Source organism: Medicago truncatula, chromosome 2 (genome assembly GCF_003473485.1).
Source record: "Medicago truncatula cultivar Jemalong A17 chromosome 2, MtrunA17r5.0-ANR, whole genome shotgun sequence".
In the NCBI taxonomy this organism is placed as follows: Eukaryota; Viridiplantae; Streptophyta; class Magnoliopsida; order Fabales; family Fabaceae; genus Medicago; species Medicago truncatula.
The window spans coordinates 40,087,012-40,103,055 of record NC_053043.1 but is presented as its reverse complement, the minus strand read 5'-3'; the positions used below and the strand labels follow the sequence as shown (position 1 = coordinate 40,103,055).

At 33.0% G+C, this 16,044-nt stretch overlaps 2 protein-coding genes and 1 non-coding gene across 3 annotated transcripts; 2 read left to right on the top strand and 1 right to left on the bottom strand.

Moving 5' to 3' along the window:
- Positions 1-1,399: 1,399 nt before the first annotated feature.
- TRNAF-GAA (transfer RNA phenylalanine (anticodon GAA)) lies at positions 1,400-1,472 on the top strand. The gene has a single exon. It is a non-coding gene; the product is annotated as a tRNA-Phe (tRNA).
- A 777-nt stretch (positions 1,473-2,249) lies between these two features.
- Positions 2,250-3,663, top strand: LOC11405314 (chlorophyll a-b binding protein 13, chloroplastic). The gene is made up of 3 exons (XM_003596442.4): positions 2,250-2,528; positions 2,701-2,862; positions 3,014-3,663. The coding sequence occupies exons 1-3, from the start codon at positions 2,406-2,408 to the stop codon at positions 3,521-3,523; spliced, it is 795 nt and encodes a 264-aa protein (XP_003596490.1). The 5' UTR covers positions 2,250-2,405; the 3' UTR covers positions 3,524-3,663.
- An 819-nt stretch (positions 3,664-4,482) lies between these two features.
- Positions 4,483-15,689, bottom strand: LOC11405313 (nucleolar protein 10). Its single transcript, XM_003596441.4, has 16 exons — positions 15,369-15,689; positions 15,174-15,272; positions 14,254-14,345; positions 13,369-13,469; positions 11,843-11,933; positions 11,407-11,465; positions 11,161-11,281; positions 10,637-10,705; positions 9,717-9,769; positions 9,511-9,619; positions 7,999-8,169; positions 7,758-7,916; positions 6,303-6,395; positions 6,007-6,192; positions 5,416-5,603; positions 4,483-5,182 (listed from the first exon to the last, which is right to left on the bottom strand). Exons 1-16 carry the CDS (start codon positions 15,499-15,501, stop codon positions 4,840-4,842), a joined length of 2,067 nt encoding a protein of 688 aa, XP_003596489.2. The 5' UTR covers positions 15,502-15,689; the 3' UTR covers positions 4,483-4,839.
- Positions 15,690-16,044: the final 355 nt, after the last annotated feature.

Sequence of the window (16,044 nt, the reverse complement as noted above, 5' to 3'; positions counted from 1 at the left end):
GTATAAACTAACGGAAGCCAATTTTTTTGACAGAAGGGATTTATTTGACCGACGGAGGGAAAATTAAGGGACTAAAACATGAGTTTTATTAGTTATGGACAAAAATGAAAACTTAAAATTAATTAAGGGACCAAATGACCTATTAAGTCAAAAATATATCATCCTTATAATCCAACATTTGCCAACTTTTATTGAATTGGTCCACCTTTAGCTCTACACCTTATATTTCGACAATTTATTTACTATATATATTCGATTATTTACTACTATATATCTAAATAAATGATGAGAAAAGCTTAGTTCTGTAAGCATTACAACATGTTAAGTACCATGCCCTTTTACCCTCCAACGAGAATGCTATTTGGTGGTATTACTTAATATGTAAAGCACCTCCTATTGGGATTCTCTTTGGTTACAATTTTTGAAATCTTAAAACAAAATTTATGTATGTGACTTCATCCGATAAATTGGATTTAGATCCTCTAAAATGAGTAAAGTATAATAAAGTAAGAAAAAAAAAAACAAGAGTTGTTATTTTAACAAACTCATGATATGTTAATTGATGTTGAGATTACTCATTTTAGAAGAGTCGGATACCATAAAATTCACCAATCATTTGAAAAATTAGTTTACCATTCTAAGTTGAAAATCTACTGACCACACTTTTATCATCACATATTTTTAACAAAGGATTTTTTTTTTACCATTGGAGGAGTCTTAATAGCTCTAAAAAATAACATTTGATTCTTATAATAGATAATATGATTAATCCATTTCATCTAGCTTGTAATGCATCAACAGAACTACATTGATCTAGTTTTATCAACACTTATAATTTTACCCTCCATGATTCGAATTTTTTAAGAGTACAGATAATTTTTTGAAATTTTAGGGGATTGGGATCTCAGCTACTGTGCCTAAAAAGTTTCACAACCCCTCATTTGTTTTATATTATCAAGTTGATGTTTTCGTGCAATATAGTTCTTTCTTAGAATTCCACTTTAATGAGCTAAAATCCATTTTCTGGTGACATGAATAATTCTATATTCCTTCAAAAAAAAAATGAATAATTCTATATATTAATCTTATTATGGAGTAGTTTCATGTGTCATTGGGCTTCTTGTTGTATTGTTCATGAAATCTATTTTCTTGTTGTATTATTATCTGCAACATTTGATACACGTTACATAATGAAAATAATAAATCAACATTAAAAAACATCTAGCATTGCCAAAGAAATTTCTGAAATTAAGAGAACAATTAGATTACATAATGTATCATGTGATAATAGTAGACTTTACCAAAGCCAAAACCATGACATAGAAGAATTTAACACAAAAAACAAAATACATAATGAAATCCTATTTAAATACGATACATATTCAACAATAACAACGTTGCGGGGATAGCTCAGTTGGGAGAGCGTCAGACTGAAGATCTGAAGGTCGCGTGTTCGATCCACGCTCACCGCAATTTCATTTTTTTTTCTTAAATTTTTTTTTCAGTTTTAAATCTTCAAGGGAATATTTATTTAATGTACTGCATAGTGAGACAAGCAAGGAGATATTGAGAAAAACATAAATAAATATTAATAACATTACCCTAACATTAATGATTCAGCTCATGTATTTATTTCTGAATATTTATGCATGATTTAACTTTTAAGGAAAAAATTAAATAATGGAAACATATTTAATTGAAGTACTATACTGTATGATAGAAGAATATTAGACTTTCAGTCATAGAAAAGAATATTTGGACTTCTAATTAACCCACGAGACCAAAAAAAAATGGAAGAATAGTATGATACATTTTTTTGACAAGAGAATAGTAGGATACATATAGGCAAAATAATTGCTACAAAAAATAATATATACAATAAATTATTTGTCTTAATAAAATGCAGTGAGTGTAAATAAGTTTTATACAGTGTCCATAAAAATTTAGCATTTTAAAATTTAATTTAAAGTGAGTTTAGATTTAATATATATGATGAGTTTTAATTATATATCTTTGAAAAACTATTTTTTGTATGACAAGCACATATTTGTATTTCAAAATTAATAATATGACATGCAAAAATAAAATAATTCTATTAAAAAACTAATTTAGAAAGAAAGTGTATAACAACTAATTAATTTTAATTAAAAAAAATCTATATAATTAGATAACAAGGATAAAATATGGATAGAAAGATATGAGTAAGATATACATAAAATCCTTTAAAGCCTTCTCATTGGTTGCTTGAAACCACATGATTTCAACCACCAATTTCCACATATTTTTCCAACCACACATCCCTTTGATTTTCTTTCCCTACATAAACTGTTATTCTCAGCCTCTCTTTCCACACATTTCTAGTATCAGTTATTTGAGTGAACTAAGGTTTCAACTTGGAACAAACCATGGCATTGATGGCAGCAAGCTCAGCAGCTGTTGTTAAACAAACTCCTTTCCTTGGTCAAAGGAAGGGTGCTGCCAACCCTCTTAGAGATGTTGTCGCCATGGGAACCTCAAGATTCACCATGGTATTTCCTCTTTTCCCTATGCTAACATATTTATAGGAATGAACATTCATTTTAGTCCTTAAACGTGTGATGATACTATTGGTCTAACTAACTTAGTGTGACCAATATTGTATCTAATAATTAATAAAGTATGATTTTATCTAATACATGCATTGTGTTTGTTATTGTAAAGGGAAATGAATTGTGGTATGGACCAGACAGAGTGAAATATTTGGGACCATTTTCAGCTCAGACTCCTTCATACTTAACTGGAGAATTCCCTGGTGATTATGGATGGGACACTGCTGGTTTATCTGCTGATCCAGAAGCATTTGCCAAGAACAGGGCTCTTGAGGTTAGTTTTCTAAAAATGCTCCAATACAATGGTTCTTCTTATGTTTTTTTCTAAATATTTCAATTACCAAAAGTTTTGGTAACATTCAAAAGAGTGAAAAATTTATATAAGTAATACCGAAAAAGATACTAAATTATGTTGAATTTTGAAGGTGATCCATGGAAGATGGGCTATGCTAGGAGCACTAGGATGCATCACACCAGAAGTACTTGAAAAATGGGTAAGAGTTGACTTCAAAGAACCAGTTTGGTTCAAAGCAGGATCACAAATCTTCTCGGAAGGTGGTCTTGACTATTTAGGGAACCCAAACCTTGTTCATGCACAAAGCATCTTAGCAGTACTAGGTTTCCAAGTTGTTCTAATGGGTCTTGTTGAAGGCTTTCGCATCAACGGTCTTCCTGGTGTCGGAGAGGGCAACAACCTCTACCCTGGTGGCCAATACTTTGACCCTCTTGGTCTAGCCGACGATCCAGTTACTTTCGCCGAGCTTAAAGTGAAGGAAATCAAAAATGGAAGATTGGCTATGTTTTCAATGTTTGGTTTCTTTGTTCAAGCTATTGTTACTGGTAAAGGACCTTTGGAGAATCTTTTGGATCACATTGATAACCCTGTTGCCAATAATGCTTGGGTTTATGCCACCAAGTTTGTGCCCGGTTCTTAAACATCAATGTTATCTATGATTGCCTTTGTGTGGATGATGATCAGACATGGCATTTATGTGTAAATTATGATCTTAATTATTATTGGATTAGTGTATCTGTTTTTGGTTCTTAAGGACTAATGTTCATTTTAAAGCTGGAAGATCTCACGTTGATATGTTTTGTTCAAACTAAAAAAGAATTAATGTTAATGCAATTTGTTTAAACCAACTAACAAGGAAGCCATATAAATATGAAGAGGAAAAAAAAACTTAAAGTACCGTTGTATAAATACTATTTGTGCTTGTTATTGATTTGAATTGTGATCGAAGAACCCTATAACAGCACACAAAGAACTGCTCTCAAGTTTTGTCAGACAAATATTAGAGCAATGTTGACTAAATGGATATCAATAGTTTCATCTTTTATTGATTTTTTTATCAAAATATAATCGAGCTACTTTACTGTTGGGTGTTATGACAATTACGAAAACTTCATTTGAATGTGCAATGCAGAGTATATGCAAAGCCACTAGGATTGTTCTAGTGGTGAGGAGTTTGGAGTATGCATGGGGTTCTAGGTTTTTGCTTATGAAACTCAGAATCTCTTTCATCTTCTATGGGGTAAGATGTTTTTGCTTATGGCTATTGGGTTTGGCGTCCCTTTTCAAACATGTCATGTCTTCGAGGACACAGTGAATGATAGTGGTAGCGATGACCTGGTGGTGGTAGTGGAGAAGTGTCGTTAGACTCACATACAAGAGTGAGAAGATAGAAGAAGGAATCCAATGTGGTGGGGAGTTGTGATGAAATTCATGAGCTCATTTAATCTAATGGTTTTTCAATGTGGTACATGATGAGGAACTTTTGGTCAATATCGCATCCTAGCAGCCACGGTAGAGCATATATAAACAAAACAGACAAACCATCAGAAAACATGAACCAACATCTATTGGCCTTTCTTTCTCGATCTAAACTGATAATAAGTAGAAGTTATTGGAGCTTTTCTTTTATGAATCAAACAATTTAAGGGAGAAAATTCATCCGAAATGGGTAAAGAATACATAAACACAAAACTCAGATTACATGCTCCGTATATGTTTAGCATGTCACGTGATAACTCAAACCTCTTCCCCTTTCCCCTTAACAAGGGAAACAAAATTTATCTTGAAAGAGAATTCAAAATAAAGGGGAGGAAAAAACAAAAAAGTAAACTGTTAGGATGATAGGGTATAAATGATACATTAGAGGTAATGCAGTTATGCAACCCATACCCCACACCATAAAGATCAAGCAAGATCTGGGAAATTAAATGCCATTTACATTTATGTATATGGTCACTATCGACGTCCTCTCCCACGGCCACCTCTCCCACGGCCACGACCACGGCCATTAAATACTGGTCCCTGCGACTTGAGCCCCAACGACTGAACTCCCCTCTTTTTCCGGGGTTCCACTTTTTTATCTATATCATCTTCATTGTAGGTTGCCCTGTTTCTCGAAGTGAAGGTTATTTCCCGTGATCCCCCAGGTCCCCGCTTAACACCACGTGGAATATGAGAGGATTGTTGTTCATTTTTAAGAGCTTCCACTCTATCTCCCATAGGAAGTGATTCCTCGTCTGCAATTGATTTTCGGCTCCAAAATGCCTCTGCATGCTGCTCATCCTTAATTTCATACATCCTACATTATATGTGACAATGTTTCAGAAATGAACACTATAAAAAACAAAATAAGATACTCCATTTTATTTCATTATTAGCATGCAGAGAATAATCTACAAAATCTCCTGGATAAGAAAACCGGTGTGAATAGTTACAGAAATTCTTATAAAATGCACCTATTAATATGATGAATCAACACTTTATCTCCCATAAAAGGAAAAGAAACCATACAAATTGGTAACAGATTCTCACCTTGGAACACGAGTTTTCTCGTTTGTTTTATTTGCAGGTTCATCTTCAGATGCATCATCTTCACCTAGACTTAGATCGTCATCAGACATGACAGGTTCGAAATGTTCCTTTAACAAGGATGTTTGCTTTTTAGCACCCATGGGATGCAAAGCCAAATATTCTTCAGAGTCCTCCTTAATCTCAAATTCCTGAAGCCAAATTAGAAGTAATAATTGTTAGAGAGAAACATGTCAATTTAAAGACAATGCAGTCATGGCAACACACCAAAATTTCATCATTGCATTCAAATATATTAATGCTGCAGTGAAATCTGAATTTTTCGGAACAAAACTTATTGGAAGCATAAGTTTACTTTAAGCATCCGTACAAAACAAAAAATGAAACAGGAAAAATCAATCAGAGCAAAGCATGATATTTTTTAATGCAAAAATTTCAATAGATCACCATTGGAGAAGTGGGAAGTTACAATGTTTAAATGTTGGCAGTTAGGAGTAATTTGAAACTTCACATTTCAGGAGAGAAAAGGGCAGAGGGGAGAGCATAAGACATTAAAAAGGCTAAAAAAAACTGACACATTTCAGATCACAGTACCTTATTTGTAAATATAGCTTTAAATCTATCATCTTCAAGATCTTGCATGCTAAGCCCTTTCTTTTTCTTGGATGCCTTTTTAGTTTCAACATCTTCAACAGCATCTCTCTTCTCATTTTCAACATCTTCACTTTCAAGGAGGCGAGCTGCAAGGAGCCGATTAACTTTGGGTAATTTTCTCTTGATCTGCAAGGAAAGTGATTGATGCATTGCCATGGATTAATATGAATCACTTAATCAACCTTAACAATGTAAAATATGCAAAGAAAATTTAAATGCTTAGTAAAGCAGTCAACCGTAATTCTTGAGGCCCGTTCAGCTTCTAATTTTTCTCGCTTGCGCTGTTCAATATAATTTTCAGCGTTGGAAGTACCCGCCAAATCTTCTGCCTGCAAGAATTAATACGTCATATAAGAGAACAAAAGCAGAATCTAGGTCTGGCAACATCTAAAAAACAACCATTATGGCATTATTGTAATCAAGAAAGATATGATAGATTGTTCATAAAAATAAAGATTATTAAAGTGACAGGAGGGAGAGCATAACAAAGCAGCGGATCCATCTGATATCCTCCAAAACATAAAAAACACAATGAAGACAAGAAGGAAGAAAAAAAAAACTATCTAGTCTTCTTCCAAATGAAAGTCTAAACATCGTTCAGAAGTCATTTGATATATAGTAGAACACTTTAAAGTCTAAATAAAGCAGACTGAAATAAAATAAAATAAACTAACAAATTAAACTAACTGGTCCTACGCTAAAAAATGGATAGCAAACTCTGTTAAGAACTGCTGTTGTGACGTGATCAACACTCGGGATGCAATCTAGGCATCCAGACCAATTTCATATATTACTCAACGATGCTGAGGGAAAAGTACAAATCTTTCATCCTATAATAGGTTGTTGAATTCAACTTTAGAAGTTTACTTGCACGAAGCCATAAACCTACTGAGATCAAATATTTTTTAAGAAAATAGAGAAAACAGTCAAACAGTTCAACCTTTCCTGAACACTTTTCTTTTAAAAACTCTTACTCTCGTTGCCCAAACTCGTTTAAACCGGGGATGCTACCAACTGTCAAGGTAAATTAACAGTAATTCCTATAGGATTTCAGGAGGTCTTGGCAGGTTTCCAGTGTCATTCGTATAAATTCTAAAAAATAATTATTGAAAATGAGGAAAATTCAATCGTGAATATTGCACAAAGGAGCCTAGTGGGCAATACTCCACCATTGCATGATTGATAGCACCTAGTCCGTTTTCTTTTCAAACTTGCAACTTTCCTTGATGTTTTTTTTTTTTTGCAAGGAACTTTCCTCATTGTTATTAAACGGTAAAATTCATTAACCGCAGTAGCATACATGACTACATGAACTCGCGGATGTCAACTGAATATATCTGTTATGGTTCTTTTTTGCAAGACTACAAAAGATACACCGAGGAAGATACTTCCCTACATTTGAAAATGTTCCAATCAAAACTAAACAAAACCTAAAAATCCCTTCTAAGGAAAGGAAACCTTTATTTACAAGTACCCCACTCCCCTAACAACAGAGATAGGGATTAACTAACCTAACTAAAAACAGAAAATATATAACCACCTAACTAACTTAAAAGGTAGTTAAATCTTATTTCCTACTATTATAGAGTAGCAAAGGCTACTCTATATAGAAAAACAAAAAAAGTTCTCAGCATTTCAATAACTCGTGAAATACATCTAAATGAATAAGGAATATGTCAAAGACAACTTACCTTTTTGTATAATTTATAATTAATAAAGAAACCGTGCATGTAGGCTCTAAGTACATTGGTGCCAATCAGGTGGGTCAAATTTAACTTGTCAAGCTCCTCCTTTGTCAAAAATTTGTAATGATCATAAATAGTTGTTTGTCCACCCATCTCTAGTTCCTCCTGTAAAAATAGTTCCGATGTCAATAAGCAAAAAGAAAGACTACGTAATGTAATAGCAATACCGAAGTAATTACGATCATACCGTGAAATTTTCTAGAGAAGAACACCATTTGGGAACAGGTCCGAGGGATGGTATTATGTAAGATGGTATTTGGCTACAGTCCAAGGCCAACAGGATCAAACCACTACCAGGAAATGTACACACGTCATTTATTTCTCCTGTTGTCGGCTCAATGCTGGTTAAACTTTCTCCCTGAAAACAGAGTACAATCTGTCATATGGCAACCAATTTTGATGAAAGCACAATATAAATGCTGCAATTACGTTTAAAAAGGCACTCTATAGGGAACTGGGTGTTTTTGGGTGCCCAAGTCCCATATCGAGTAGTATCGGATGCTCGGTGGAGTGTTTAAGTGGCTTGGTCTTCCCCCCTTGATAGCTAACTTTTAAGGGAGGATTCACCAAGTGTTTAGATACTTGACATTCCAAACCCATCTAAACAAAGCATGCATGAACTTACAATTTAGTGTAGACATTATTTATAAAAATATATTGCAAGTGACAAGTGACCAGCAAACCACAGTATGAAGGTGCTGACTTGAGTATAACTATTTTAATCTTCCAAAAAGGATTTTCGTATAACTTTACAATTAATAGCATACTAGACTAGCACCTAGTAGCACATGCTCAGCAGTCAAATTTAACTTATCATGGTTAGAGTAACTTCAAATTTTGTCAAGAATATGAGAGCTGTTTGTTTGTTACAGCTTTTTTCCTGAAACAATCACTTTGTTTTAAACAAAATAATCACTTCTAGAAGTTTCCATCTGTTTGTTAGAGATTTTCAAAAAACTGAGAACTGAAAAAATATAAAAACTGCTTCAAATGAGAAGTTGTTTTGACTTTTGAGTAGCCTCTCCGGTAAATCAATTTTGACAAATGATTTTTTTTTTACATAAAAATTGACTTTCATTATTGTAAACACACGGCTTCTGCTTTTTTTAAAAATATCTAAAAATAATCTCTAAATTCTTGACCACCAAAATCACTTTAATTTTATAATTCGTAACAAACGGACCCTGAATCGGCTCCATAGCATTAAACATAACACTATAACTCAACTTATTATCTATTTCTGAAAATTTTCTTCTTTATTAGTACTGACTTTTAATTTTTAGTTCATTTAATTGTTTTTCTTTTTGTTCTTATCCTAGCTGAATATCTTCTCCCAATTTCCATTTTCTCTTCAGATTCCCATCATCTATTTTCTAACCTACTGCAGCCAATCTCCTACTACCACTATGTTTTGAAAAAAAAATCATCAAATATATATTCATTCTTTTAATAGAAGTATGTTATGTTTTAAATTCTACAAATTATTATATTTATATATGGAATGCTTGAAAATTATCATATCATTCAACATTATTGATACTTTTTCGCCTAACAGAATGTTGTTCATATGATAGTAGAAACAGACACTAGAACATGCAAACATAATGAATGAAAACAATCATTGTCGAGGGGTAGAGATAAATTTGAAGATGTTAAACTGTTAATAGGAAAACATGAGAGCACGGATCAATTCACCAACCGTGTCAGGATCCCATATCCTAACGACATGTTTATCGCTAGTTATCAACTTTGGTCCTTCGAAGTTAAGAGTACGATGCCACTTTATGTCCAATATGGAACTGCCATACCTGTATGACAATTTTTAACCAACAAACCATTAATATAGATATATAAGTGATAGCAATAAATCACAAACAGATATCTAAAATGAGAATGCCAACTTACATGTGATCTTGTATTCGTACAGGACGTGACGAGCGCAGGTCATAGATGAGAACCTGCATATGCCATATTGAATGTAAATAATATCCAATGTTGAAGGGGAAAAAATATAACCATGGGTATGTAGTTTAGCTAGTGACAATGTGAATATGTGATCCCACGACATATACAAATAGCAATTAGAAAAAATACAGAAAACTTTACCATTACATACCCCAGCATCCCTATCACATACCCTGGTGCCACATTCCTGAACTAAGTATATGGAACTAGACCTTTTCCTTGTTAGAGAATATTGGGAAAAACCCAACTCCCACATCGGATAGATAAGACTCTTGAGAAGAGTATATAAAGAGGAGGCAATCCTCACCTTACAAGCCGGTTTTGTAAGGAAGAGTTGGGCCCCAGATTTCAACATGGTATCAGAGCTTGTCGAATTCAAGGGCCGCCTAAACCTATTCACGCACCAAGCCCAAAGAGTGTTGGGCGTGAAGGGGTGTATTGGCAAAAACCCAAGTCCCACATCGGATAGATAAGACTCTTGAGAAGAGTATAAAGAGGAGGCAATCCTCACCTTACAAGCCGGTTTTGTAAGGATGAGTTAGGCCCCAAATTTCAACAGAGAAAAGGAAAGGTCACATCCCAGCTCAAATTTGGTAAGCTCGCACTCTGACCAAAACAATCTTAGACGGATTTGGTGACATGTATGACAAACTCAGTTATTTATGATTCTCTTTTATTTTCCCACCTTGATTTTCACGGAGAAGGGCTCTACGGATCACTTGCTTTGTTAGAACTATGAACTGAACTAACAGAACTTTCCTTCACCTTCTATCACTTTATCTTAATTTCTCTCTCTTTAATCATCTCATACAAAACTTGGCTATTGAACATAATATACTGCAACAAAAATAGCACCATACCTTTCCTGCACTACTTCCAACAGCCATTAAGAAGTCCCCATCACCGTCAAACTCCAATGCTGTGACCTCCTACAGATATTGAAAGTTAAACAAAAAATATGTCAATTCAAAACAAAATTTACGAAGAAATTTAAAACCACAGATTCAATTATGACGTGTAAACATGAGAAAGATGTTTTCAGACCACATGGAACTTATAAAAGCACATAAATGGCTAGTGACTACGTGCACAAGATTTTGATCCATCACATTTACCTTATAACGGTTTCAGCACTTCCCGTGTAAAAAATCATATTATCATATCTTCTCTACATTGAATATAAATTAAATGAAATAATTGAACATACCATTTTAGTGTATAAATTACAAATTATTTTATTGTGAATATAAAATTATTATAATAGCAGTCATCCTACTACATGCCAAAACTGTTATCCTAGTATTGGTGCCGGCTGCTCTGCACCGCTAGCTGGGATCGATAACAGAGCTCAAAATAGTCTACTGTGATATAGAATAAATGCTACCTGGTCAACATCACCACTAGGTCCGACAGCATCAATTCTACCAACTGAAGATCTCACACGTGGGTCAAAGCATTCCACAGCACCATCTTCACCACCACAGGCAACTAACCCATGAACCTTGCTAAAATTCAGGTAAGATTCAAGTTCCACTAATTCAATGAAGGGTTCGTAAAAAAGTATGAAAAAAGCTTTTATAAACGAAAAAAATAATGCAGGGTAAATTGGGATCTAAGTTACACTACTTACCTTCGACAAACCACATTCAATGCGGGGGATTGTGTGGTAAGGGAGGAGAGAAATCGTCCCTGACAAGTAAGAAAAGAAGGCAATCATTGACATGAAAAATCAAATATGTTTCCTTTTATAAAAGAGATGTAAACCACAAGACAGAACATAACTAGTCATGTATATAGCAGATATGGGATACCAAGAGCCAATGAAAAAAGCTTCGTAAAGGTCTATTCCAAATTATCAATAAAATTAATTAAAAAATAATTTAAAGGGGTTCCATTTGAAGGATATAAAAATACAAACAGTGTTCCATATTTAATAATAAATTACTTCTTCACCAAAATTCAATCAATCTGGAAAGACATTTGAATGCAACTGATGATGCTGTAATAATAATAGCAAGCTTTTTTTTTTATGAAAAAATATCAATAGCAAGTTAAAAGCTAAACACCTGCTCTAAGTTAATTCTGTAAAGATCCGGGGAAGAGGCAGCACAAAGCAAGTCACAAGACCAGTCGTCATAAGTAATATCCCTTCCCATCCTGTCATAAGAGAACATCAAGTCGTGTTACGGCACTTGTAAAAGTTGACACCAAAGAAAACTGATTATATCATGGTTGGGTGAAGTAATGTGTATTCTTAACCAAACAACCAGTTGCGGCTACTCATAAGATTCAATCCACAACTTTCTACTCCCTCCGTCCCTATTTATAACTTTGACACATTTACACATATTCAGAAAAGTTGGTAATATAATTAATATGTCTATTTTGTGTGTAATTACTACTAAATTGTCCCCCTTGTTTATAGATGTATTCAATTTGACTTTTCATCTTCTAAGACAGATTGTAGTATTAATAAGGGATATATATCGACAAAAAAGCCAATAAATGCATCAAGTGAATTGCAAAGGGTCTTACATTTAGGGACAAACAAAACTTCCAAAAGGGTCTTATAAATAGGGATGGAGGAAGTACTTTCCTACAATTCTATAATTGGATCCATAACAAAGGAAAAATTCTGGATAATAAATCATAATCCAGAGGAAAGATATTACTATATACAACTAGCATATCAGAAGAACAATCAGAACCAATTAACGAAATATAACATCCAAATAACAGCTCTCTTCATTATTATACACACACACAACAAATCCGGATAAATTTCAGTGCCATTACCGCTTTATCAGGATTAGTTGTTTATTATGGCTTTTTCTGTCCAAAAGAAGTGTTACAATATTATGGCTTTAAAGCTATTTGTATTTGTACAAATTCATCACATCAAGAGAATTTAGAGCTTTGAATGAGTACCTTATCTGTTCAAGTTTTCACAAGAGGTTCCTTTTTAATCTTCATTAGCGTTCAATTGTTTAATATAAATTAAATTCACTAAACACATTAACAAAAAAAATATTTTTTTTCTAAACCAAGTCAAGAACTTGTAACCCCAATTTCATCAAATATGGGAATGTGTGATGATGAGAAGTTGAAATTCTTATTTCAGGGAGAAACAAAAGAAGAACATAAGAATGCGTAAGTTAATACCAACCAAATAAAAGAGTCGATAACAAACAAATTCATCCCTTTAGAGTTTAGTCTATAACAGCCAAGTTCAGTACAGAAACTAAGATTCTCTATGGTAATTAAGTTCAATATAAATACTTTTAGTGTATATGAAATTGAAATTCTTATTTAAGGTAGAAACAAAAGAAGAACATAAGAATGCGTAAGTTAATACCAACCAAATAAAAGAGTCAATAACAAACAAATTCATCCCTTTAGAGTTTAGTCTATAACAGCCAAGTTCAGTACAGAAACTAAGATTCTCTATGGTAATTAAGTTCAATATAAATACTTTTAGTGTATATGAAACCTAGATGCTCCACAAAACACATCAATGTGATAATTAGCTTTTTTTGGCATAAAACAAACTTTATATTTCGAGAGCAATATACATAAAGCCTAAAGAAGGAACCTTGGTATTCGCAAACTGTAGTGCTTTCCATATTTTGCATGTAGATTTATAGAGCGATCAGCACATAAAAATGCAAGTTTTGAGTAGTCATCAGATAAAACCTACACCAGGAAAAATATGTAGTTATTATCAAATAAAAAGATTACTGATATACATAGGTAAACATAAGTCAACCGCCTGATTCATTTGTAAAGGATTTCTTGCAAACACAAAGGAAAGATTAATATCAATATAAATGAAATGAAGCACAAAAATAATCGCAATATAATTTTACATGACATGTGAAAACTGCAAGAATACAAGTCTACCTATAAATTAAAAACAACGGATGACGTTAAAACTGCATCATACAAACTGTTGAATAGAACATGCAACACCATAGTTATTAAAAACAAACAACTACATGGAAAAATGATTATAGGACTCAAGCCTGATATACATAATATCATATAAGGAGAAGAGAAAAGTGAATGAAGATAACAAATTTCATAAATTTGATATCGGAAGCTTTCTAAACAAATCACCTAAACGACTTTTCTTAATTTATAAGTAAATTGTCTCCAAAAGGGAAACAGGAAAAACTACTTTCTCATGAAAAGTAGAACTTCTTCCTTTAGGTTTGCTCTACATCGCGAGAACTTTCCTATAGTATTTTAGTATAATTGAACAAAGAATATGAGACTAAATTCTTCAAGAAGGATTCATATTTCAACTAAAAAATATTTTAGAATAATCTAAAGGTCCATTATCTATTGGAAATATTTCACCTAAAAAATAAATCAATTAAAAATTATTTTGAATGAAACATCAGAAGGATTCATATGCAATCACTTCATTTTCTGCTAGATAATAGTAGTATAAATCAACTATTTTGAACTAAAGTACCTGAAAATCAACGATCTCTGAATCCAAATGTCTTTCAAACTTTAATCCCAGCTCCCTGACCTCGTACACTTTTACTTGTGGTGGATATATACCTTCAATATTGAATCAACATGAATGCCATGACTATTGAATTAATATATATCATTCCTTACTTATCACATTCTTCTCTATGCTCTCATCAAATCAAATACTTAACAAATGCATCTTATTTAGAAGCAAACCTCCTATCTTATACAACACGCGACTGGTCACGTTTTAACTTAGCGTCTTAACCAACTACAAATTCTCGCTATAATTTTTTTCAAGACTCAAGGAATTCAAAACTGAACACTAAAAGTAAAATCAAAATCTCTATCTAGTAATCATAGTTTGTGTTTCCTGCTGGTTGTGGGAACCTAAAACATGATTTTCTCAGCCCACAGTGTCTTGTTTGACAGCTAACTACCAAGGCAACTACCTATTACAACCGATGCAATTGAAGGCTTGAATGTCTCCACAACCACGATTGTAACAGCATATTTGGCCGAAATATCAAAAATCAAAATGTGGCCACAGCTGCAATCTAAATCCTGGATTAGCTTATTTGAGCTTACCTACTAGCTTAAGCACTTGTGAGACTGTCTGAAAAAACTTATGAAAACGGCTTATGACACATTTCATAAGCTTTTTTCAACTTAATTTCATAAATTCTCCAAGATAGCATACGATATACAAAAACAATTTAACTTCATTTTATCTTTTCCTATAGAAGGAGCTTATCATGATAAGTGCTTGTGCTATAAGCTGAAAATGAGGTGTTTACCGAAACAGGGCCTAAAACAGCTTATAAGTTATGCTAAAACAATGAGTTTATTTATCTTTTAGTATAAAAAGAGCTTATAGATAAGTGCTTATAATATCCAAAGAAGGACTTAGTGTACCTGAAGCAATGATGAATTCGCCATCAGGAGTGGCTTTAATCTTTGTAGTAGCAGTTGTAAACCTCAAATCTTCAATAAGTTGAACGTTTTGTGTATAACCTAATAATAACAGAAAAGAAAAAGAATGAATAAGAGAAAACGAAAAAGAAAGAAAGGTGAAGAGAAGAATAAGAAGAAGAAGAATTTAGTTATTACTTTTGATAGGACGATGAGATTGTTGCTTCTTAGTTGGAATCCATGAAGCAAGTGAAGGTTGTTGTGAAGCTATTGTGTAAACTTTTACACCATTTATTGATGTTGATTTTATTCCTCCGTCACTAGTCGCCATTGTTGCTTGCTTCTATGAGAGAGAGCTGCCGGAGAAGATTCGACAGCGGAGGAGGATGGTGCAACTGCAAACAGAGAGAACACACACGACGGCGCACGGGTGAAACACGTGCGGAGAAAAATGAAGTGATTCTCGTAGGGTTTAGGGAAAGAGAAAGAACATGGATATGATTCAGTGTGGTAAAGACTATCCAAATCATATACACTTATTTAATCTAATCATCAAATCAACATATTATAGATGCACAAAAAGTTATTTTCTATATATTATTGTTTAACCTTTTTTTGAAAGAAAAATATATTGTTTAACCTATAAAATCATGATATTTTCAAACATATTTTTGAATTTTCAGTAACTCAATTTTTATTTCTATTATTTTTTAAATTTCAAATTTAAAAAACAATTATGAAAATTTTTATATTTTTAATTTTATTAAAAACATGCCATTTTTTTATGAGGATGAAATTTGCCAATATTTGTGGTTGGAAAAATTACAAGGACAAAAGTTTAAGGGGAAAAATTATTCAACCCTCTTGGTGGGTT

Coding starts and splice junctions, on each gene's coding strand:
- LOC11405314 (XM_003596442.4), top strand. CDS start 2,406: ATGGCATTGATGGCAGCAAGCTCAGCAGCTGTTGTTAAACAAACTCCT. Junction 2,529..2,700: donor GAACCTCAAGATTCACCATG/GTATTTCCTCTT, acceptor GTTATTGTAAAG/GGAAATGAATTGTGGTATGG. Junction 2,863..3,013: donor CCAAGAACAGGGCTCTTGAG/GTTAGTTTTCTA, acceptor TGAATTTTGAAG/GTGATCCATGGAAGATGGGC.
- LOC11405313 (XM_003596441.4), bottom strand. CDS start 15,501: ATGGCGACTAGTGACGGAGGAATAAAATCAACATCAATAAATGGTGTA. Junction 7,917..7,998: donor CTTCTCTAGAAAATTTCACG/GTATGATCGTAA, acceptor CTATTTTTACAG/GAGGAACTAGAGATGGGTGG. Junction 6,396..7,757: donor ATTATAAATTATACAAAAAG/GTAAGTTGTCTT, acceptor TAATTCTTGCAG/GCAGAAGATTTGGCGGGTAC.